Below are 26,820 nucleotides of genomic sequence, written 5' to 3' on the forward strand. Positions count from 1 at the left end.
AGAGAGAGGGAGAGAAGGGGGGGCGAGAAAAGGACAAAAATTATTCTACAAAAAAAAAATCAATCGACAGTGAACAAATTGTGTTGTGTTGGTCCTGATTATTACAGTTTAACAGTGTGAATGATCTGTGATATTTAAAATATTACTTTTTTTTCACACAGCACGGTTAATTTTACATTATTTTATATTATTAACATTAATGTTCATCATATAAAATAGCATAAGAGAGATTTATCTTCGTTCTTAGGGTTTTTCCTAAATTGTTGCCGTCACACTATAGGACAAATTTGCATATTAATCAGTCAACTACCCATACACAACTGTTTTATTTTGTCCCCCTCCCCCCTTAAAATACTATGTTTAATTATTATAATTTAAATCATTAAATTGTTATTAATGTAATAATATTAAAGCGTATCATTGTCGTGTTTTGAAGCAAAATAAGTATAATAGCCAACAGGAAAGTACAGCTAAAATAAAATATCAGTAGGGTCTTCATTGCTGGATGTGACTCTTATTTTGACAAAGGAGCCGCTAAGGTTTACGTGTCTACACGCAATTATGCGTTCACGCGTCTAACGTCTGTAGACGAAATTACGTCTTTAGGCGCAATAACGCGTCCACGTGTCTAACGTCTGTACACGTTACGTCTATAGACATTTTTGATCAAACGGCCTTCCATACGGTTGCAGCTTGTACTTGATGCATCACTCAGTCAAATACATGTAATCCTATTTCATATTTATTTGAATGTAACTTTGGGTTTAAAGACTAAGTAAAATAAAATAATGCCAAAACACAATAGTGCTCCCTGTTTTTATTTTTTAAATATTAATACGTGATTCTGGCAACATGACTGCTCTGATTTTGTTTAGAATAAAATGAAATATGATGCAAAACAGTTTCACTGCAAAAAATGACTTTCTTACTTAGACAAACATCCTCATTTGTCTTGTTTTCCAGTACAAATGTCAAAAAATTCTTGAATCAAGATGCATTTTCTTGATGAGCAAAATAAGAAAAGAAGTCTTGTTTCTAGAACAAAAATATGAAATTTCAGTGAACTTGTACCTTGTACTTGTATTCAATAATCTTGAATTTAGTGACTAAGAAAAAGGTAAACCTTAATTCAAGATTATTTTTCTTACCCCATTGGCAGAATTTTTTTGCATGTGTTCTAAGCAAATATTCACTGACTTTGTCTTAAAACAAGACTTCTTTTCTGAGGTCATTTTTCAGAAAATGCATCTTGATTCAAGAATTTTTAGACTGGAAAACAAGACAAAAATACTAAGTAAGAAAGTCAATTTTTGCAGTGTTGAACAATAGGGAATATAACAGGCAAATAATTCAGTCAAAAGTATAAGCGCTCCGGTACAACATTAAATCAAAAATTAACTTTGCCATCAGTCAAAATGATTTGCCCAGGAACAAATAAAAGATTTAAAAGACCAAAGATTGCCTGTTAGATATACCCAAAATTAATTATATCTCATGTTTAACCGTTACAGAGCCAGCCGTGAAATTCTGAAGCACTTGCCGAGGTGACGCTGCGTTGGGCCGGTACATGAGCGCTGAGCGCCCGGTGATTGTCTGTAGCTCACATCTCCGAAATCCTCCAAGCAGATTTTAAAATAGACGCTATCTTTATTAACCAAATGCATATTTGAACTTTAAACACATACTTTGTACATTCTCGTCTAAACGACTCTTAAAACTAAATTTTATGACAAAATAACCGTAATATTATGAACATTTAGCTGTTTTACTGCTCCACTGCAGTTGCTGCCAGGGGCGTAGCCAGAACTTTTTTTTAGAGGTGGCCAGGTAAGACCCAGTGATTTTATTAGGGTGACCAAAAAATCCTTACAGACAGAAATTCTTTAACTTCTACTGTAATTTACACCAATTCTTCATTACACATAGTTTGCTGGTCAAAAACATACACAAAGAACGTAAAGTAAACAATTTATTTGCAATGCTTTCATGTGCTAACATTATTTTAAAATAATTTGCATCATATCATAATATATGATAATATCATTTGCAGTAAGTTAGCATTTTTTATGGAAAATAAACATTGCAGTACCTCAACTTAAACTTTCGCGAAAATGTAATTAATGAATGACATCCAGTTAAACAAGACTGATTTTACTGACCTGATCATTCTGCTCGCGGTGAACTTCCATGGTACACAGACAGTACACTGTCACGAAGCGGTTAGCAGCTGTTCAGCTATAGCGGTCAGACTGTTTGCCTCAGTGCGTCAGCGTATGACATAACACGAGAGTAATGTTCTCGCGTTACTTTCAGTGCATACGCTAAATGATCTGCGCAGCACTCCGTAAACTCCGACACACATCTTAAAACTGCTTCGCACAACAGAGGTGGCCAGATAGGTGGCCATCCATCATTCAGGGGTAGCCGTGGCCACCCATGGCCACCATGTAGCTACGCCCCTGGTTGCTGCGCAATGCATGTCGGGAAATATAGCGTCATAAGTACACACAAGTCACCTCTCAATGCATCTGTCAGTACACGATCCGGGATGCCTGCACAATCCGTCCGCGCATGCGTATAATGACGTAGTAGAAAACGCGCATGCGCAAATGATAATTCTGTTTTGCGACGATTTACGACACTGCACGATCTGTTCCACGCTTGGGCACCTTTGTACATAAAGTAAATATACTCAAAAAAGTGTACTTAAGTACAATACTCAAGTAAATGTACTTCACTACTGTCCACCTCTGGTCTCATGTCACTTCTGTGTGAACTGTGCGATACAAAAAGAATGGTCCTACCTCACAATGCCACATAACATTAACCAGCTCACACAGCATAAAATCAAAACATTTAATGCATGGATCTACCAAAGAATTATGTCGATATCCATTTGGTTTAGGTTATACTTATCCAATCAGTACCAATTTGTTTATGTAAATGAGGAAGTAATAATTCTTGGGTCAAATACGGTTTACCACAGGGATCAGTTCTGGCCACATCCTCTCGCTATACTGTATATGCCTCCTCTAGGACAATTTTCACAGTGTCAGTTTCCATTTTAATACTTATGATTGATACCCAGCTTTACATTACCTCAGAGCCTAGTGATACCCACCAGTTTTCAAGGGTAGCAGACTTGTTTAACAACAGTTCATTCAATAAGATGAGGTACTGATATAAGAAATACTCTAAACCAGGGGTCTTCAATGTTTTTCGGGTAAAGAACCACTTAGATGAGAGATGCATGGCACTGACATCTATTTTTGAAAGTGAAACTGACCTATTAGTCAGATATGGTGACCCATACCCGAAATGTGACCTCTGAATTTAACCCATCCAGAGAGTAGTGAACACACGCACAGCAAGTGGTGAACACACGTACACCCGGAGCAGTGGGCAGCTATCACTGCAGCACCCGGGGAGCAGGTAGGGGTTTGTGCCTTGCTCAAGGGCACCTCCGTCATTACCCGCCGGCCCTGGGAATCGAACCGGCAACCTTCTGGTCACGAGTCTGACTCTGTAACCATTAGGCCAAGTTTGGGGCAACTTGTCTGACGTGCAATACTTCAAGTTCAATACACTGTGCGTGTTTCATTGATTTTAAACACAAGTTTTGTCAGAGTTTACAATGCAGAAGCGGTGTGGTCTCATTTGCCTGTCAAATTAGCACTTTACATCTTTAACAAATTTGAACAGAAGTTCAGAAATATATGAGAATGCACTTTATTTACGCAACTCCTTTCATGCGCAACTTATTGGAAGGGAGATAGAGAATGCACTCATTCTAAAATTTAGGCCCTACTGTTTTTTTATGATGCAGATGTAACGTTTCTTCTATCGCTTCTGCTGCCTGAATGGAGGTTTTTGTCCTCCATAAAATAGCAATGCGCGGTAGCTTCAATGAGACTTGGTGGCTACGCACATGCGCAGCTTAAAGAGAACATTGGTTATAATAGTTCTGTACCCGTGCTTTACATTTTTACAGTAATTGCAGACCGCTTGCAGTTCCAGACCCCTGGTTGAAGACCCATGCTCTAAACAAAAACATTGTAGACTACAACAATTCTTTATATGGCTGCATTTTTCTTTCATCCTTCACACCGTTAAGAAACTGGCTGTGATTTTAGATACCAATCTGTTAAATGCGAGCCACATTTCTTTCATCTATATTTCAGTATTTTTAAAATGGCAGATGCTTTTCATTTATGATCTAAGGCCTAGTCCTAGCCTAATCTAACCCTGTCCGGGGAACCACCCCAAAATGAACTCAAGTAAACATTCACAGTTCTAGTTCATTTAAAGTTAATACAGTTTAAATATCTTGTGTCACGGTTCAATTTAGTTATCATTCTGAGTGTCCTGATATGATGCATCTTATCCCCCAGTTCTAATGTATTATTTTTTACAAAATTTGTTTTCAGCTTTTTTTTACAAAAAAGAAAATTTACTGAATTCCAAATTGACAATCAATTATATCCAAGTGCAAGAGGCTCACTTCTTGAAATTTGTTTGCTATATCTCCAAAAAAGGATTACAGGCCGAGATATTAGCAATCTTCTTTATTCACAAGTTGCAAAATAAAGTGCTCAGTGCGCGTTTAAATTCAACAAATGTTTCGGTCACATTATGAGCTTCTTCAGTGTTTCACATTGTCTAGAAACTCTTCATATTTATATCACTTACATTTTAACACAGGTGTGTCCAATCAACGATTCAATTAATGGTTAATCAGTTACTACCATTAGCAATAGACAATTATATCCAGAGGAAAACAGTCATATAATCAATCTTAATAAACCATCATATTATTAAAAAAAAAACATAATCGGAAAGAAAGAGCTTTTTATTTACCAACTGTTTTCAAACTAAAAACATATCAAATTTAGGGCTGCAACAACTAATCGATAAAATCGATAATAATCAATAATGAAATTCGTTGTCAACGAATTTCATTATGATTCGTTGGTCTGTGACGTCACTTGCGAGCTGCGCAGTTATAAATCAAGCGCGTCTTCTTCCCTTTTAAAATGACCGTTTTAGATGTGTCTCTCCGTGCAGGCCCGGATTAAGAATTCAGAGGCCCCTGGGCACAAGTGTTTTATGGACCCCCCCCACATACACATGCACACAATAAAGTTTTTAATTAGCCTACCATGCGTATAAACACCTCTATCTTTTACAGGATTACATTGACAAGTTACAAACTATGATCACAACCTGAAGGACTATATCAACACCTGTACACATCCTCCATCATACAGGATTTACACCTCATGATTGCAACAATGCTTTTTTGGACCAGCAACAACAATATTAAGACATTTCCCAGCATACTGTAACTCACTGGCATATGCAAGCAGCACACACTACCACACCTCTATCTATTCAGTTCTATCAGATTTTTCCATAATTCACACACAAACATGCAGGACATGCAAAACTGTTCTTAAGAGAAAATATAAGAACTTTCTTAAGATAAATTAGAGAAGGTTTTTAAGAATATTCTTAAGTGCAATTTTCAAATATTTTCATCTTTATTTTTCTAAGAATAAATGGGCAGTCTTTGTCAATGATTGTACTTCAAGAGTAATTTGTCTATTTGTTAAACTTTATTTGTATAACAAGCACCTTGCGACTCACGTTCTTATTTAAGCATGTAATGTGTTACAGTAAACGGCATTAATGAGTATTATAAGTATAATTCTTTAGCCTATATATTACGACATCATCATATGTGTGCGTATGTCAACATTTTGCAATGTATGTAAAAGCACTGTGGATTATCTAATAATGAAGGCTTAATATTGGTAAAGTAGGGCAGTTACTGATCAACATTATATCAATATAAAATAATTCATAATTGGCAAGGAAGCACCACCAAATAAATGTAAAAAACGCTTACCTTTTAAGATTTAAGACAGCCGCGAGGGTATATCAACTCATGTTTACAACAATAAATCCGTTCTCATTGACATACTGTGTTTTCAGTTTCTGTTGTCAGTTCACGACGCGACATCATCGTGATTTCGGCTAACGTTATATGATCTTTCACACAGCCTCATGGTAACCATGTGCATATTTACAGATGAAATTTGTTCATGTTTATATATCCAAACAGTCGATAACAGTGACAGGTTGTTGGAAACGCTGTTTTGTACTCATTTTATTCACGGGTCACCTGTCGTACGGTGGTGCTTCTTCCTGCCGCTCACTGTACAGAGTGACGCCGAGAAAAGGGATCCCAGCGCCGGGAAAGAGAGACCTCGCGCTCGCGGGACAGCACTGGCGACATTTTCGCACTGAATGAAAGCTAAGGTTTATCCAAGAAGTGGATAGATTTGTCGCTATGTGCTTCTTCTGAACAAAAGCCGCTATGGCTCGTAAAAGTGATTAAATCAAAAGACAGATTTTCTAATTCAGAAACAATGTTTTGTGTGTGCACCTCAATGTGCGCACACAAATTAATTTGGCGTAAACGCTTTTATGTGAAATTTTCTTACCCTTGCCTGGGCCCCAAGCGCGCATGGGCCCCTGGGCCTGTGCCCATAATGCCCATTGGATAATCCGGCCCTGTCTCCGTGCAGCATGAGCTGCGCAGTTTTAAATGCAGACGTGGTTCTCCGTGGATGCGTCTCTTCGTGAGGCGCTAGATGCGCAATTTTAAAGTCACACGTGTCTCTCCTTGCTGCACGAGGTGCCCAGTTTGAAAGTCACACGTGTCTCTCCGTGAATGCGTCTCTCCGTGCGGCACAAGTTGCGCAGTTTTAAAGACAGACGTGTCTCTCGGTGCATGCGTCTCTCCGTGCAGCGCGAGGTGCGCAGTTTTAAAGTCCGACGTGTTCTGCATGCATCTCTTCAAGCTGCGCAGTTTTAAAGTTTAAAGGGGAGAAGTGTTTTAAATGACAAAATTAAAGATTATATTAGTAAAACCTAATGTGTGGCGTTTGCACTTTGCAAATCAGAATCAGAATCAGAAGAGCTTTATTGCCAAGTGTGCTTGCACACACAAGGAATTTTCTTTGGTGTTGGAAGCTTCTAGTACAGACATTCAACACAATGACAATACAATATAATACGATTTACAGTCTAAAAGATTCTGAATTGTGCATATATAAAATAAAGACTATTTTACAGAAAATGGGGGATAATAACATATACGAGACATTGTACAATGTCTCGTAACATATACGAGACATTGTACAAAGTAGCTAAATACCCTGATTTGGTGGTTTATTTAGTTCAGAGATGGGTAACGAAGTACATTTACTTGAGTACTGTACTTAAGTACACTTTTTGAGTATTTGTACTGAAGTATTACTTTTTCTGTTTACTTTTTACTGTACTTCACTACATTTGAATGACAAATATCTCACTATTCATGGCACAAAAAAAGTATTTCCTTGGCCGATCCTCCCCTCGCTCCCACATTTGGGAGAGACTATTGTCAGTTGCTTCTAATATGACACACCTGAATCAACTCACCAGGTGTGTTAATTATGGAGACATTCACAACATTTTGGGAGAAGGCTAATGAGTTCAGTTGTGTATACTTTTCCCATATCTGATTTACTTATTATAAGCAAAATATGTAATTACATTTTATCAGATTAATCGATAATCGAAAAAAATAATCGTCCAACTAATCGATTATCAAAATAATCATTAGTTGCAGCCCTAATCAAATTACACTGGAAAATAACTAGAAATCGCCTTTTAAAGGCGCAGTTTGTGAAATTCGCCTGTAGAGGGCAAATTCAAAAAGATATGTTCAAAACAACAACAACAACGGCGTAGCTTGATGACGCTGTGAAGGAGCGTGGAATGATGGGTACTGTCGTCTTCAACTCCACCACTAATAAGCAACCAGACGTGAATAAGAAATCACGTTTATGGATGATGTAAAGTAATAAAGTTTTATAAATGTTGCGTTTGATGACGTGATTTTATTTCATTACAGTGAATTACATGTAATTGATACAATTAATTTATTATTATATTATATTTAATTATAAACGATTACTGCTTTTTTAGTAAATATATACATGACACTCATGCTAAATTAAGAAAAAGACATTCAAACAATAAGACTAACCTTGTTGATCGATATAATAATCATAAGTTTTCTGTCAGTAAAGGAATCTGAACAGTTGCTCACCTGTCTAGTAAAACACATGCAAGATCAGCGTCTCTGTCTAGTAAAAATGTCTTTGTTGACAGAACCAGCTGCAAACAGTAAAGACTAATTGTGCTCCATAACGACTGCGCAAAACAAGACAGTTACTTAATAGACGCTACAAACTAATACTTTCACATTTGTCCACGGGACTGTGTTGTCATGGTTTCTACGTCAGTAAAAGCGGAAACCGAGGGTAACGCCAGAGATTGTGTTATTAGGGAGATGCAAGCTCTGGAGAAAGCATAACGGCTTATACGAGTCATGTGATGTACCTCAGCCAATCATCTAACAGCTTCAAGTCTGCTTTCCTGCATTCCGCAATTTTTTGACTAAAGGTTGCAGGCTTACCATTTAGTGTCTTTATTTTACTGCAAAAAGTTACAAACTGTAGTCATGAAGTTACAAACTGTAGTCATGAAGTTACAAAAGTTGTCATGAATTAAGACATCTAATTTAACCCGAGCTTTTGCTGTATAAGAGGTAATCATATTCAAGTGAACATCCTGTAAGTGTCAGAAATGAAAACTCCCTTGTTACTGAAATTACAACGTCAAAACCCGGGTAGAAAATAGCCTATTACTTATTGATGTGGATGTTTTTGAATGTAAAAACCACATGAACGTCATAAGTAGACCTCATACAACAGTATAAAACAATAAAAAAGGCCAGTTCATGACACCTTTAAGGACTACAATAAACTGTTTGTAGTGACTACAGCTTATTCCCGAGTTGTTAACATCAAGAACCCTAAAATTAACATAAACCCTGTCCCCGGGAACATGCAACAAAGGGGTGAGCTGGTATAAAGAGGATGAAAGTCTGCTGAAATAATGTTTTGTTACCACGATAAACGCTTGACTGAGCGGCATGCTTTCTCTTTTATAAATATGTTTACTGCTGTTGCAAATGTCTACTGGTCCATGTGCTTGTTTTATCATCCAGTTCGAGTCTGAACTGATAAGGTAGAACTGATGCATAACTGTTGCGACATGCATCGCAGCCTGTCATTGCAACCAATATACACTCACCTAAAGGATTATTAGGAACACCTGTTCAATTTCTCATTAATGCAATTATCTAATCAACCAATCACATGGCAGTTGCTTCAATGCATTTAGGGGTGTGGTCCTGGTCAAGACAATCTCCTGAACTCCAAACTGAATGTCAGAATGGGAAAGAAAGGTGATTTAAGCAATTTTGAGCGTGGCATGGTTGTTGGTGCCAGACGGGCCGGTCTGAGTATTTCACAATCTGCTCAGTTACTGGGATTTTCACGCACAACCATTTCTAGGGTTTACAAAGAATGGTGTGAAAAGGGAAAAACATCCAGTATGCGGCAGTCCTGTGGGCGAAAATGCCTTGTTGATGCTAGAGGTCAGAGGAGAATGGGCCGACTGATTCAAGCTGATAGAAGAGCAACTTTGACTGAAATAACCACTCGTTACAACCGAGGTATGCAGCAAAGCATTTGTGAAGCCACAACACGCACAACCTTGAGGCAGATGGGCTACAACAGCAGAAGACCCCACCGGGTACCACTCATCTCCACTACAAATAGGAAAAAGAGGCTACAATTTGCACGAGCTCACCAAAATTGGACAGTTGAAGACTGGAAAAATGTTGCCTGGTCTGATGAGTCTCGATTTCTGTTGAGACATTCAAATGGTAGAGTCAGAATTTGGCGTAAACAGAATGAGAACATGGATCCATCATGCCTTGTTACCACTGTGCAGGCTGGTGGTGGTGGTGTAATGGTGTGGGGGATGTTTTCTTGGCACACTTTAGGCCCCTTAGTGCCAATTGGGCATCGTTTAAATGCCACGGCCTACCTGAGCATTGTTTCTGACCATGTCCATCCCTTTATGACCACCATGTACCCATCCTCTAATGGCTACTTCCAGCAGGATAATGCACCATGTCACAAAGCTCGAATCATTTCAAATTGGTTTCTTGAACATGACAATGAGTTCACTGTACTAGAATGGCCCCCACAGTCACCAGATCTCAACCCGATAGAACATCTTTGGGATGTGGTGGAACGGGAGCTTCGTGCCCTGGATGTGCATCCCACAAATCTCCATCAACTGCAAGATGCTATCCTATCAATATGGGCCAACATTTCTAAAGAATGCTTTCAGCACCTTGTTGAATCAATGCCACGTAGAATTAAGGCAGTTCTGAAGGCGAAAGGGGGTCAAACACCGTATTAGTATGGTGTTCCTAATAATCCTTTAGGTGAGTGTATGTCGGTTTGGATAAGGGAACACCACGTCTAGCTCAACCAGGACCTGTGCAAGGAGGCTCACTGGGGGGAAGTGTACTTGTAGGTTGTTCCTTGGCCAGCTGTGCGCTAAGGCATTTGTGCCGAGGGGGTCCTCGGTCAGGGAGACCAAAGCAGTCAATGGGTGGTGTCCGGGGAAGCGAACAGGTCCACCTGTGCCTGTCCGAACCATGCCCAAATAAGCTAAATAACGTGCTGAAGCGGCCTCGTGCATTAATCTGAGTGGAATAACTCCTGCCGAGGATGCCATGTGTCCTAGGAGCCTCTGAAATAGTTTCAAAGGGACAGCTGGTTTCTGTCTGAAGTTTTGGTGCCGGGGAACGAGTTCCCTGTGCGTACATAACTGATCTTGCGAGTGCTCCAAGACAGTCTTCAAGATAGGGGAGCTAGGGCAGCCTCTGTGACCTTGGTAAAGATGTGAGGAAACAGGACCAGGCTGAAGGGCAGGATCTTGTGCTGATTTTCTCGGCCCTCGAAGGTGAACTGCAGGAACGGCCTGTGATGAGAGAGAATCGAGACATGAAGATAAGTGTCCTACAGGTCGATAGTCACAAACCAGTCCTGATGTTGAATAGATGTCAAGATGTGCTTCTGCATCACCATCCTGAACTGCATCCGGTGAAGGGCCTTGTTCAGGGTGCGCAAATCCAAAATGGGGCACAGCCCCCAACCTCTCCTGGGGACAATGAAATATGGGCTGTAGAACACAGAAAACATCTCAGCTGGAGGGGCAGGCTCAATTGCATCCTTGGCCCAAAGCATGGAGGCATTCTCGCCCCGAACAGGGGTAAACAGAATGCTCCAAAACTTGGGCGGGCATCTAGCGAACTGGATTGAGAAGCCGAGACAGATCCTACTCACTACAGGGGGAGCGCTAACCATGCCCTCAGGCTCTGCGACAGAGGAACTAGGGGATCGATCTGTTTCCCCAACCCCGAGGGGGAGGTACCATGATTAAGCTCATAATCAGAGATAAATCGCTCAGCATATAGCTTTGCAAGGTTCAAAAGAACAAAAGGTGAATGAATGGGTACGCCATCTTCCTTTTGTACCCGTATGTACTAGATGGAGACTGGCATGTGGATGCCATTCGCCAAGTTCATTGGCCTTTTAAAGTTACGATCAGAGATTATAGGTTCTCAAGTTCAAACCCAATACTGTCGTCTCAACATAACTTCGAGAGACAGACAAAAAGGCAGCTGCTCTTCTTATTATAGAAAAACACTAACTCTCCACTCTCCCTACATGTACTGCCTAGCACTTTGTGAATTCTGGTAACCTGTACTTCTTTTATTATTGTTGTCGTCTTAACATATATCTCTTCATTGTTTCCTCAATTTTGTAAGTGGAATACTGTCTAGCTCTTCTTGATAGATGTTCCATAAAGCCTTTGTCATCAGCTGGGAACCTAGGTGTTCTATTTGATAGTAATCTTTCATTTGAAAGCCCTATATTGTGTGGTTGCCCTGCTGGCTTGATACAAAAACCTGACTTGACTTGAACTGACACATATGTTGTCGGTGCAATATATCTTTAACCCAAGGTGAAATAGGTGGTGCCACAACAAGGTCCCTCCTGTCCCTTGCTGGCCAGGTGGTACAGATGAAAAGATAATCTTCATCAAGGAGGGAGCCAGGCCCTTCACAACCAGAGCATCAGAATAATAAAACCTTCTGCATGCCACAAGCTCTTGGGAAAGTCAACGTCAGAACAAAGCTGCAGTTCCCAGAACACACAGCACATCACCCAGACATCATTCTGTGACCAGCTAAAAATGGTAAAATCATCCTAAAACCCCTTTCACACAGACTGTTGATCCCAGAAAATTGGTGTTAAATCTCTAGAATGCCTTCAATTAAAATGAACAACATAAAAATACAAAGCCTTCAACAAACATGATGATCATATACTGATCTGTATTTACGTATGGCCTTTAGCATTGTGTGCAGTTTGCTTTATTAAAGGATTTTTAATTTGCTCTGAGTGAGCTTCTGAAATGGTTACAAATTCTGGATGATAAAAAGCGTGTAATTTTTAAAGTGGATAAAAAAGTGGATATAAGCTTGCAAGTCAGATATTTTATTAAACATCAGAGGTGTGATACTATAAAACACATGGAAATATGTTTATGACTTGTTGATGACTGGTTGACGCGTGGGCATGGTCTTTTGCTTGCATGCTTTTCTGGTAGAATAGCCAATTAAAGAAATAGGATCCCTGTTACGAATGCTGGGGGAGTGTATTGAGCACAGAAAAACTACGCCATATGTCCAACTTGTTTTTTAACAAGTTGACCATGTTAAGCATGAGAAGCCAGCACGTTAACAGTGTAAAGAAGTCAGAATGCATGAAATCGTATGTTAGCCCATCTTTAATGAATCCATTAACATGTGATGTGTTATAACAGGAACCAGGCAAGAAAGCGGATTCACATGCAGTTTAAGATTTATTTTACATAAGACAAAGTAGGCCTACAACATAATAAAAGAACAAAGAAACAAAGAACTAAAGTAATCCATGAAACCATAAAACAACAGGGACAAGTGGAACTTGTATAGACAGACCTAAACAGGGTAACAAGCTAACTAGATAGTAAAGTTCGAGTACAAACTTTATGTTGGCTTGACAAAGCCTGTCCTGAAGAGTTTGAAATAGTTTGAAAGGTTTTATCGTTAAACTTTTTCTAACATGATGGAAAAAATAATGTGACCCAAGTGTTTTAAAACCGGGCTTAGTATGTTGTTAGCATGATTAGCATGTTACTAGCATGATTATAACGACACATGGGCGTGGCTTGGAATCTGCAATTGATAATACTCTAAGCTACGATTGAAACGAATCAACCCCTGTGTCTCTATGATGTTCTGATGCAGAGATATAGGTGTAGTTAAATGGTTGCTAGGCAAACCTATTTGGTTGCTATGGGCGTGGCTTGGTTTATGCCATTGATGATTCTCTAAGCTATGAGTGAAACGAACCAACCCCCATGTCTCTACGATGTTCTGATGCAGAGATATAGGTTTTGCTGAACGGTTGCTAGGCTAACCTGTTTGGTTGCTATGGGCGTGGCTTGGTATATGCCATTGATGATTCTCTAAGCTATGAGTGAAACAAACCAACTCCCGTGTCTCTACGATGTTCTTATGCAGAGATATAGGTTTTGCTAAACGGTTGCTAGGCTAACCTGTTTGGTTGCTATGGGCATGGCTTGGTATATGCCAATTGATGATGCTCTAAGCTATGAGTGAAACGAACCAACCCCCCTGTCTCTATGATGTTCTGATGCAAAGATATACATATTGCTAATCGGTTGCTAGGCTAACATGTTTGGTTGCTATGGGCGTGGCTTGGCATCTGCAATTGATAATACTCTAACCTATGAGTGAAACGAACCAACCCCCGTGTCTCTATGATGTTCTGATGCAGAGATATACATATTGCTAATTGGTTGCTAGGCTAACATGTTTGGTTGCTATGGGCGTGGCTTGGCATCTGCACTTGATAGTACTCTAAGCTATGAGTGAAACGAACCAACTCCCGTGTCTCTATGTTGTTCTGATGCAGAGATATAGGTGTAGCTAAATGGTTGCTAGGCTAACCTGTTTGGTTGCTATGGGCGTGGCGTGGCTTGGCATTTGCAATTGATAATACTCTAAGCTTTGAGTGAAACGAACCAACTCCCGTGTCTCTATGATGTTCTGATGCAGAGATATAGGTATTGCTAAACGGTTGCTAGGCTAACCTGTTTGGTTGCTATGGCCGTGGCTTAGCATCTGCCATTTGATGATACTCTAAGCTATGAGTGAAACGAACCAACCCCCGTGTCTCTACGATGTTCTGAAGCAGAGATATAGGTATTGCTAAATGCTTGCTAGGCTAACCTGTTTGGTTGCTATGGGCGTGGCTTAATAGAAACCAATTGATGATGCTTCAAGTCCCAAGTGAAACAAACCAACCCCCATGTCTCTACGATGTTCTGATGCAGAAATATAAGTTTTGCTAAATGTTTGCTAGGCTAACCTGTTTGGTTGCTATGGGCGTGGCTAGCATCTGCCAATGGATAATGCTCCAAGCCACAATTAAAACGAACCAACCCCCATGTCTCTACAATGTTCTGATGCAGAGATATAGGTTTTGCTAAATGGTTGCTAGGCTAACCTGTTTGGCTGCTATGGGCGTGGCTTGGTATATGCCAATTGATGATGCTCTAAGCTATGAGTGAAACGAACCAACACCCGCGTCTCTACGATGTTCTGATGCAGAAATATAGGTATTGCTAAATGGTTGCTAGGCTAACCTGTTTGGCTGCTATGGGCGTGGCTTGGTATATGCCAATTGATGATGCTCTAAGCTATGAGTGAAACGAACCAACACCCGCGTCTCTACGATGTTCTGATGCAGAAATATAGGTATTGCTAAATGGTTGCTAGGCTAACCTGTTTGGTTGCTATGGGCGTGGCTTCGTAGCTTAAGGAAGTTCCTGGGATACTGATTGGTTGCCTGAGTAAAATGAGCCCACCCCCTTGTCTCTAAGTGGTTGTACTGCGAAATTATTCAACATGTGACAGTTATTACGCCTTATATGGGCATGTTTCCTGTCCCATTATAAGTCAATGGGGAATTTGGGGGGGGCTCTTACGCCTTAGGTGGTTTTGAGAGTCCGGTTTTCGAAAACCAGAACCCGGATCAGTTAGAAAAGATATAGCAACTCAAGTCAGACCAGACTGAAGGTTTGTGGAAAGTTTGGTGGATGTAGTTTGAAAGCTCTAGGAGGAGTAGCAGTCAGAAATTTTGGGGATCAGAAGAAGAAGAAGAAGAAGAAGAAGAAGAAGAAGAAGAAGAAGAAGAAGAAGAAGCTTAGATACAAGATCAGTATGTTGGCTCTGTCAAGCCAACATAACAAGACACACCTAGGAAAGACCAATCAACAAGAAAAACTACAAAAGACTACAAATCATGACACAGGACAAGAAATAACATAAAAGTCCACAATACACAGGGCAAATGCAAACTGGATCATGACATGATGTTACTTTAAAGGCAGGAGACATATAGTGGTGGAATAGGCTACATATACATGTTTACACAAGAAACATTTTTCACTTTTAAAGCAATTCAATATAGTGTCTTGATGTTATCATGAGCTAAATTAAAATAATACGTGTTAAAAACATAGACATAATTCTTGTTGGACCTGAACTTAAAGTTTCAGATGCACAAAAATTAACATTTCATATCAATGTTGCACATGTCTTAGATAAACAAAAAGTATCCCTTACGGACATATTGTGTTCCCATACGAACAAAATTGTACCTGCACACTTACCTTTTTGTCTGATAGAGTAATTTAGTCCTTTTACAGTGTTTAAAGAACTATCAACTTCCCATTCACATATATGACCCTGGACAACAAAACCAGTCTTATGGGTTAATTTTTCAAAATTGAGATTTTTACATCACCTGAATAATTAAGCTTTCTATTGATGTATGGGTTGTTAGGATAGGACAATATCAGGTGGAGATACGACAGTTTAAAACTCTGGAATCTGAGGGTGCAAAAAAATCAAAATATTGAGAAAATCGCCTTCGAAGTTATTAATCGGAGGCACTGTAGCAGGCCATCCACTCACAAAAATAAAGTTTTGATATATTTATAGTAGGAAATTTGCAAAATATCTTCATGGAACATGATCTTTACTTAAAATCCTAATGGTTTTTGGCATTAAAGAAAAATAGATAATTTTGACCCATACAATGTATTTTTGGCTTTTACTAAAAATGTTTCTGTGCTACTTAAGACTGGTTTTGTGATCCAGGGTCACATATAATATAGTACACGACAAACAATTATATCTGGACATTAAACAGTTCTGATATCTTACAGCTCATTCTTGCGTAATTAACACTAGTGGTGTAATGTGACACTTGCATGATCATTTTAATTTTTAAGCCAATATGCAAAAGCATTTGTATTGAACCAGGAACAGGATTAAGCAAATTTAAAACATGTAAAGTACATATTTAAATATGTTTTAATAGCAGTGATGCGACACTGTAAAACTGCTGTATTTTTGCAGCAGGTTTGCCAGTAACTTACTGTATATTTAATTACTACTTTAATTAATACTGTTTTCAATTTGAGTTAAACTTTACTTTAATCAAAATTAAAACCCTTCAAAATGAGCAAGAAGCGACTGGTCTCATTACTGACAATAGCACAGCAACACTACAAAAAATGACATTCTTCCTAAGCATTTTTGTTTTGTTTTCTAGTAAAAATATTTAAAACTTCTTAAATTACGATACATTTACATAACAAGAAAAGTGACCTAAGATATTTATGAAAGGAAGTATAAGAACTAGGTAAGTTTATGCGTAAAACAAAATTGTAAATTAAATTATTGGCAAACCAGATGCAAAATGAACCACAAAAGAAAAACCACAGAATTAGAACTACCCAGAATCAAAAAGATCACAAAAAGGCCATTTAAAGTAAGTCCCTACATTTTGAAAGCTATCACATGGTTTAATTACTTTTTGAACGAATAGAATATTTACAGTAATGTTACTTTTATGGTACTTTTGTCTCTCTTTGAATCTTGATACTTTTTTAATATGTATACTTAGTCTGTATGGGTGGAAACAACATGCAATTAATTCATCTGGCCTTGAGGTAAAAATCCTTTAAAAAGGGGTACATTTTCCAGGAAGAGTTTACATTTTAACGGAAGATACACAATATAACATGACATAAAGAGTCATAAAGTTATTTTCTTGTTTAAACTGGATCAATATGAATTTCACAGTCTAGAACTAACACTAAAGTACATCTAAAGTCATCTACATCTAAACATCTAAAGTAGATTTGAGATTAAGACTCACTGGGATTATAATGTAATATTTGGCATGTTCTTTTCTCTGTGGTGTGGTGTGGTGTGGTGTAATGCTCTATTTAATAACTGATTGACATATGATCAGTGGATTAAGATATGAAAATTTGGACTTGCATCAGTAAATATAGTGGTTTAAGCAAATTAAGTATGGTATATGAGTCTACCTTCTCTTCAATGATAGGTCACTATCCATCTTTTTCTCATGAGCAACATTTAATCTTAAATCATGATTCTAAATCACATTTATATTTTCCTTCTGGGCTTTACTCATTGTCTCTTTTTCAAAGTTTTTTGTTCTTTATCTGAGTTCAGCTTGGATGGCGATTACTTATTGGGTGGCCTTTTTCCAGTACATGAAGTTGAACAGTCGACATTCATGTTCTCCCCAGAGGCCATTGAATGTAAAGGGTAAGCAAGTACCTTTTATTGCTTTTTATAATGTTCAACAATCAAGAAACCAATCATGATCTGGATCTATAGATTGCATCACAGGCATGTAAAGCTATTGAATTTTGTTCTTTCTCTTTCCATTGTTTTCTAGGCACACTTTCACAAAATCTGGCTATCAAATGTTCCAAGTAATGAGGTTTGCTGTTGAGGAGATTAATAACTCTTCCACCCTGCTGCCCAATGTTTCTCTGGGCTATGAGATTTTTGACCATTGTTCCGACACTAAGAACTTCCCTTCAGTCTTCAGTTTAGTCTCACAGAATGGATCAATAAAACCTCAAGAAAAACTCAACAGCCATCAACCTAAAGTGATTGCCTTGACAGGACCATATGGAAGCACAAGAACTATTACTATTTCACCATTGGTCACAATGGACCTTGTACCACTGGTAAATTATATTTATTTCAAATGTGATATTTCATAAGGTTTACATAAAGAAATATAACTTGTTTATAGTAGACTGTTTGAGTCGTGTTGAAAATGACTATTTGCCATTAAAGAATAAAAAACAATCTAAAAATATATAAAAACAGAAACTGAGTTATTTTTAAGTATTACTGTTTTTGAATGCATGTTTGATTATACAAAATAAAATTATACATTGAGAAAAATAATATTTAAAAAATACAATTCCTTACTGTGCTGAACATTTTAACAATATTATATATATTTGTTACCCTGATAAAGTACAAAGTTAAGTGAAAGGTTTATGAAATGACATTTTCTTTTTCAAAGGTGAACTATGGAGCTTCTAGTTCCACACTTAGTAATAAACTTCAGTATCCAACTTTCATAAGAACAATCCCTAGCAACAAAGACTTGATACAGATGATTATTCACATCATACAGTGGTATGGATGGAACTGGGTTGCCTTTCTTGGAGGTCCAGACAATTACAGTGAAGATGGTCTAAGACTGTTTTACAAGTATACTAGCAATACTGGCATTTGCTTGGCCTATCAAGAGACTCTTCACATACGAGGAAACTACAATCAAACACTTAAAAATATCAATATGCTAAACATTAATGTCATTGTGATTTTTGCTTTACCAATATATGCAGAAAACGTAGTGAGAGCTGCCATTGCAAACAACGTCCGAGACAAAGTTTGGATTGCAAGTGAAACATGGTCAATGAATCAGCAGCTTCCAAGAGAGCGGGGAGTTGAGAAAATTGGTACAGTTATTGGCATTACAGAGCGATTATTGTCATTACCTGGATTTGATGAGTTTGTTTATAAAGTCAAAGCAACAACTAATAAAGATAAGAATAGTAATGTTGAGAGTGAAGTCCAGAATAAGATATGCAATCAAGAATGTAAGGAAGGTGCATTGCTGACTGCAGGGGAAATTATAGATGAAAATCCCACATTCTCCTTTGCCATCTACTCTGCTATGTATTCAATGGCTAATGCATTACATAAAGTTCTGCAGTGCAACCTGAATGAATGCCACAGAAACATAACAGTTAAACCATACATGGTAAGTGTAAGGTAAACGTTCGTAGAAAATATAGTAAGAATAATTTATGTACAGTATGTTTGTTTCCGTGCATGCCTGTGTGTGTATTTATCTTTCTATTCTTTTTGGCACACATTTTGAAATAATTTTCATTGTATATTACAATAGATTCTGAGAGAAATTAAAAACTTGGATTTTTCACTCAATGGCCGTCAGGTGAAATATGATGTTAATGGTGATACAACCATCAGTTATGCAGCTGTGCTCTGGCGCACTGAAACAAATTCTCCACGGATTGAGATGGTGGGCACCTATGACACTTATCCAGAAATAGTTTTTGCTATCAACAACTCTCTCATGCCCTGGCATAACAATAAACCTGTAAGTTGTAAGATGTAAATTTCTTTGACGCCCGGTTTCACAGACAAGGCTTAAGGCTAGTCCCAGACTAAAATGAATGTGTGACATGTCTTAACTGAATATAAATTGCCCAGAAATATCTTAAAATATTTCAATACCATTGTTTTGTCTTGAGATGCACACCAGTAATGTATTCTTCTAAGGCATTTTTATAAAAGCGACATAAATATCTTAATTCAACTAAAGCATAGTCCTGGCTTAAACTAAACTGTGTCCGTGAAACCGGGCCAAAATGTTCTTAATTTAGTCTAGATTAATTTGACTTTTTTAACACAATTTTTTTTCTATAAAGGTTCCTTTCTCAAACTGCTCTGTTGAGTGTAGGGAAGGATATTCGAGAGAACATGAAGGATTTCATGCATGCTGTTTTCGGTGTAAAAAATGCCCACAAAATACCTATGTGGATTATTCTCGTAAGTATTTTTAAAACAAAACAATTTCACGCATCAAACAGGGTAACTATTATTATGCCTTTAGGCGATCTACAGATATAAAGTTGATGTTGCTAGCATGATGCCAACACAATTAGCATGTTAACATGATGCCAACACGATTAGCCTGTTGCAACCATAATGCTTGCATGATTTAGCATGTTGCTAACATGATGTTAACATAATTAACATGTTGCGAGCCTGATGTTAGTCTCAGCCTCAGACGTCATGCACACAGACCATTGACTATATGTCTGATGTATGAGGCACATTTTTTTGCAAACACTTCAGCAAGTTCTAAGTCGTCCTCCGATTAGTTAAATTCCACAGGATTTCCGAAAGATGTGCATGTAGCATTCTTTAACGGTCCGCCTGGAAACAACACAATGCTGTCTGATCTAAGAAGTAAGCTGTCATGTTTACATCGGTTGCAATAAGAATTCATCATGATCGACTAAACGCTAATTTCTTAAAGGAGAGATTTTTTTCTACTTTTACACAAATGTAATATAAATCATAGGGGTCTACAGAATGTGTCTGTGAAGTTTCAGCTCAAAATACACCACAGATATTTTACTATACCATGCTCTAAATGCCCAGTTTTGCATGTGAGGAGAAACGCGCTGTTTTGGTGTGTGTCTCTTTAAGTGCAAATGGACTGCTAGTCTCCACCCCCTTTTCAGCAGAAAACGCAGCCAAGGCTCTGAGCCTGTTCTTCCAATGACAAAAGAAGAATGGTCACGTAAAGCGAATGAAAAAACACTGTGTCTCGTCTTTAAACACCAAACACGTTGTTTTCTATAAGCGAACAGACTCCCAACAAACGCGTCACGCGAAAGTTCTATATGCGAAAGTACACATGACAAACCGGTCGCGTATTTTACAAACCATACACACTGCTTTCTATAAAAAAAACCATACACTCTGCTTTCTATGAAAGTAGCCTACCCAAGAAAGAAGCGTCACATAAAGCGAATAAGAAACTACTGTTTTGTCTTTGAACACCAAACACATTGTTTTCTATAAGCACACCTGTTTCCCCCGTGGCCATTCGCAAAGGCGCTCCGGTCCCCGTTGGTCCGGTTATGACCGCTTTCGGGAGTGAGAACCACGATCGCGTCCTGGGGTTTCACAGGTGAAATAACAAAACGGGAGGGTGGCGGGAGATGGGTGTGAAAAACGGGAGATTCTAATGGGAGTGTTGACAGGTATGTCTATAAGGAACAGACTCCTAACAAACGCATCACGTTATCTATATGCGAAAGTACCTATGACAAACCTCTCGCGTGTTTACAGACCATACACACTGTTTTCTTTAAGTGAAGGTAGGCCTACTCAAGAAAAACGCATCGTGTTTTCTCTAAGTTAAAGTAACATTACACAGGACAATACCGTCACTTGTTTACAAGCCATACACATTGTTTTCTATGAGTTAACGGACAAACGTGTCACAGTCACATTTGATCTACTTTTAAGTTGCCACAGGTCCCTGAGGTCTTACATAAAACTACCTGTACTTACAGTGTCTTTATCTGTGTTTATTGAGCTTTAGTTCAATTAACTTTTCTTTACTACAACCTTTTGAAGTCGAATCTCACTATTATATTTTATATTTACAAAAATACTGTAGGTATATTTTAGGAGGTGTTTGATTTGGGGTAAGTTTTACTTTTTGATAATATTTGTTTTTCTGAGGGTCTAGACTACATGCAATCACTTGACGCAAAAAAACAGCGGTGGATGGCGTTATGGATATATCGTCATTTTTATCGTTATCGCAAGAAATACCAGGAATTATCGTGATGGAGTTTTAGGGCCATATCGCCCATCCCTACTAAACGCTTCTCCAGAGAGGAAACACGTGCTCACTCCCCATTCTTTTGAAGCACTACGGCCGCTGACACAACATGGTGAATTCCATGTAAGGGGACCCCGCAGTGTATGTAGATCAGGGGTGTCCAAAGTCGGTCCTGGAGGGCCACTGTCCAGCAGAGTTTAGCTCATTAGGCTAACTAGGCAGACTAGAAACCTCCAAACAGGTTTGTTGAGCCAAGGGCCGACTTTGGACACCCCTGATGTAGATATAAATAGTTCATTCTAAGGTAATAAAAAGATAATGCTTCATTACAGTATTTAAGGTCACCTCTGAAGACAGTTATGTATATTATATTGCATTGTGTCAATAGATCCTCCAAAGAATTACACACATTTGGCATGTTTGTGATGCTGCACATCCCTTTGTGTGTAATAAGCAGATTGTACGCGCATTGTGCACCCACCTATAGGCGTATATAACTAACGTGCCTTTAAAATAAATAAATACTGCACCATTGACTTTAGACCAGGTTTTAGTTGGTCAATAGCGTAGTCTATTTCAGTTGCCTCAAAGTAGCAACTCGCAAACAATGCGCCTGAACACACCTCGTTTTCATACCAAGCATGCCCATGGGCGCACAAATGGGCGCAAATGCATTTGCTATTTAAACAACGTGGCGCATGACATAAAAATGATAACTGTATCAGGCTGAAACTATTAAAAAAAAACATTTGCCAAGAGAAAAGGTGATATCCGAGGACATCAGGAAGAAGGTGGTGGAAGTCCATGAGTCTGGGGAATCATTTCTCAAAGATTCCAGCTCCGTCCATCCACTGTAAGACAACCATGTACAAATGAAGTCTGCCAAAAAGTGGACACCCATCAAAACTATCGTCAAGAAGGACCAGAAAATAATGTATGAGGTAAAGGACAACCTTCACTTCTAGAGAGTTGCATAACTCTCTGGCAGCATCTGGGATAAATGTCCATGTGTCTACAAAAGGAAATTGAACAGACATGACATTTATGGGAGGGTTGCTAGAATGAATCCTCTTCTCTCAAAACATTACTAGAAAGCATTTGAAGAAACCAAATCCCTTTTGGAAATCCATTCTCTGGACAGATGAGTCCAAAATAGATACATTTGGTTATAACAACTGGATATTTCAAATCATAGCAACCAACACCTCTCTGGAAAAACGCAGTGCCTCCCAAGCGCCACCAGCTGGCCGTTTTCAGAAGAGCACCAGGCATTATTTCAGCAGGCTAAAAAACAAATCTGGTGTTTACAGTGTTTAGGCCTGTTATGTCCTAGATAAATAGTTAGCCAGGGTCCTTACCATTGCCTGAAACCCATGTAGGTAATATACTGATTCACAACTTATGGAGCTGATTGAGACACAGCACTAGACTCCATACAAGTGTGACTGTCACAATCTGTCAATTGCAGCTTTGCCATGCCTGTCGTCAAAACTCTATTGGTTACTTTAGTCGATATGTCTTGTGTTATTCCTGAAAATTTTAATCAGAGTTTTTTTATGAGACACAAAATTAAATTTCCTGTAAGAACATGATCAGATGTTGTCAGTATTCCTAAATATTCACAATTTTTTTTCAGGTGACCCTTATACGTGTTATCCATGTGCAGAGAGCGAATGGTCTGATGAGGGCAGCACGACATGCAAGATTCGTTCTGTCGTCTATCTTCAGTTCACAGAAATCACCTCCATTGTTGTCATCTGTTTCACTGCATGCCTGATTACTCTGCTCATTTTCATCTTTTGTCTTTTCGCCTACAATTCTAACACACCAGTGGTGAGGTCTGCTGGTGGCAACATGTGTTTCCTTATGTTGGCGTGTTTAACTATGTCTAGCATAAGTGTTTTCTTTTTCTTTGGACAACCCACGTCTGCGGACTGTATCCTGAGAAATTTTATATTTTCGTTTTTCTTCACTATCTGTCTCTCCTGTATGACTGTTCGTTCCTTTCAAATTGTTTGCGTCTTCAAAATGGCCGCCGAGTTCCCTAAACTACACGGCTTGTGGGTAAAGCACAACGGCCAGTGGCTCTTCATTTTGTTTTCTTCTTTTCTTCATTTTATTTCTTGTGTTTTATGGGCAACTGTCTCAGCCGACCATCCTGTCAGGGACTCAATTACTTTTAATGATCAAACTATGCTCGTTTGTGAAAGGAGAAACACGATAACCATCAGCATAGTTTTGTTTATAAGTTGGTTTCTTGGTTTTCTGTGTATCTCGTTTTCTTACATGGGAAGAGATCTGCCAAAAAGTTACAATGAGGCCAAATCAATTACCTTCAGTCTGCTTATGTACTATCTGAGCTGGATTACATACTTCACAATATATCTCACTTTTAAAAGCAAATATGTCTTGCTTTTGAATGCATTGGCCCAAATATCCAGTATATATGGAATTCTCTTCAGCTACTTCATACCAAAATCTTACATCATGTTATTTCAGCCCAAGAAGAACACTGCTGCATACTTTCAAACATCTATTCAGAATTACACCCAAACCATTAGTAGGAGTTAAACCACAACAATTGTGTATAGATGCAGACAATGTTGTTTTCGTTGCAGGATATTTTTATAATTTAAATGCAGTTGTAGATACTTGACATACAAATCAGTTGTTATATTCTCTTTTTGTGAACACACTATCTGGTATATTTAGTAGCGTACCTCAAGTAAACTTCTTTGGTAAACTTAGTAGCAAAGGGTCTAACATTAAATGTAGGTATGTATGTGTTCACTGTCTTTTTCTATCTATGTTGGGTCATCACCACCAACATACCACTACTATTTAAAAAGGGTGGTATGCCATTTATGTAATGTTGCCATTTGAATAGCATATGTAATGTGTGTGTGTTGACCTCACACATTTCTTTACAAATCACTAACAATAAGCTAATTCCTGGTGCAGTCTACTCCCAAGGATTGAGAGGTTAAAGTTACAATATTCCTTAAGATCAGAGGTCTTCAAACCTGCACCTAGAAACTCACTGTCCTACAAAGTTTAGAGGCGTATAACAAGTACTAATGCCCTATTCTACACTATTCTGTAGTATAAATAGCGCGAGTAGTGTGTGTTTACATTCAACAAGAAGTGCATTTCAAGTACCCACTTTACACACTCAACCTTAGACAAAATAAATGCATAGAGTACTGCATACTAGTATTTTTTTGTTTCACCATATCACATAATGTTGTACCACTGTAACTGCTTTCTTTCATCTTTGTAATTGTTTGTTTTTGTGTATATCTGTATGCTTTTATTACTATAAGAATATAGAAAGCAGACCGACTGCAAGTGTCTCACTATTTGATGTGTGTGAATAAGCAGTTTACATTTTCATGTAAAATGTTTTAGTTAAGCTATTTGTATTAAATCTATGGTAAAACACTGCAAGATGAATTCAAATAAAAATATAACAAAAACAGACACAATATTTTATAGAAACAGTTTTATAAAGACAAGAGTTTACTTTTTCCTTTGACAAGATTTTTGTGTGTACAATATTTCCTCAGCTTTTTAATGACTTTTGGTTGAGAGAAGCCTGTCTCTACCTCCTGCAGCAAATACTCTGCATTCTCGGGGAAAACGCTTATGAACTGCTTACGATGGAAGGTGGTTTAAGCTGGTCCACATGGCATGGCAAAGCTGGACAAGATTGTCTTCCAGCCTGGTAAAGCTGGTGTTTAGCTGGTGGGTTCCAGCCTGTCCAGCTAAAACCAGCTTGAGCAACTAAAAAGTGTTCAAAACCCCTCTAAAACCATCCTGCTTCACCAGCTTAACCAACTAAAACCAGCCAACCAATTTAGGCTGGTTTTAGATATTTTTTAGTAGGGTAGTGGGTCCATCACAACCACTTGCAAAATCATTCACTCTCTGATCAAATGAGCTGCCAGCCTCGAGCTGTGGAATCCATCACAATCTTTAGAAAACATACCTGTTCTGAATATACCGGACTAACCCCTAACTAAATGTCTACTTTCAAGCTGTTTCATGAAGAGGGGAAAAAATCATTCTTTTTTTTGCTTTTCATTTTTCCTTTGCCTCAACTTTATTCCTAATTGTAAACATAACTCAGTATTCTACAATATCTTTGACAAAATGTTAAATGCTCTCTCATTTGTTAGTCGTTTTGGATAAAAGCATAAGCTAAATAAATTAATGTAGTGTAAATGTAGACTGAAATTAATAAAATATTAATTTCAAACAGAGGGAACATTTTTTTGGAATGCTGCCTGACTGGAGCTTTACATCAATGGAAGGCAGCTCTTGTCTTTATGAAATTGCTAATGGAAAGAAAAGAAGTCATCTTAGATCAGGTAAAATAAAGGAACCTACACTGTAAACCCAAATGTTCAAAATAATTAAATTGATTGAGTAGTACAAACTTAATTTTCTAAAACAGTTCTACTAACTCAAATATTTTGACTTTCTGGGACTTTTTTATAGATTTTGAGTGAGTTAAACTGATTATTTTTAATTTACTGAAACTATCTGCACATTAAGTAAGTGCCACTTACGAGTATAATTTCACTGTACTTAGTTTTGTTGTTCCAACATAGTGTTAAGCGTCTGACATCAGGAACCTTTGTTTGTGTGTGTGTGTGTGTGTGTGTGTGTGTGTGTGTGTGTGTGTGTGTGTGTGCGTGAGTAAGTGAGTGGTGAAAGCCACCAATTGTTTATCATTTTTAATTAAATAATATTAAATTAAATAGGTTAACATTTTTTAAATAATATGTTTTCACTTAATTTGACAAATGAAGGTCTTTATGAATTCAGCTAAAAATAATTTTGCAAGAAAAATATCAAATTCAGTCTAAGCACTAATTACATACATTTACATTCTAACCAA

General features: G+C 38.1%; 2 protein-coding genes across 9 annotated transcripts in view; one reads left to right on the forward strand and one right to left on the reverse strand.

Annotated features, from left to right (window-relative positions):
- The window catches only part of LOC130552347 (mucin-17-like), a 105,542-nt gene that overhangs the window by 25,791 nt on the left and 52,931 nt on the right, over positions 1-26,820 (reverse strand). The window lies entirely within an intron of this gene.
- Positions 17,583-25,344, forward strand: LOC130552345 (taste receptor type 1 member 1-like). Its single transcript, XM_057330559.1, has 6 exons — positions 17,583-17,764; positions 17,898-18,195; positions 18,543-19,289; positions 19,437-19,649; positions 19,981-20,101; positions 23,554-25,344. Exons 1-6 carry the CDS (start codon positions 17,583-17,585, stop codon positions 24,486-24,488), a joined length of 2,496 nt encoding a protein of 831 aa, XP_057186542.1. The 3' UTR covers positions 24,489-25,344.

Source organism: Triplophysa rosa, linkage group LG4, assembly GCF_024868665.1.
Source record: "Triplophysa rosa linkage group LG4, Trosa_1v2, whole genome shotgun sequence".
NCBI lineage: Eukaryota > Metazoa > Chordata > Actinopteri > Cypriniformes > Nemacheilidae > Triplophysa > Triplophysa rosa.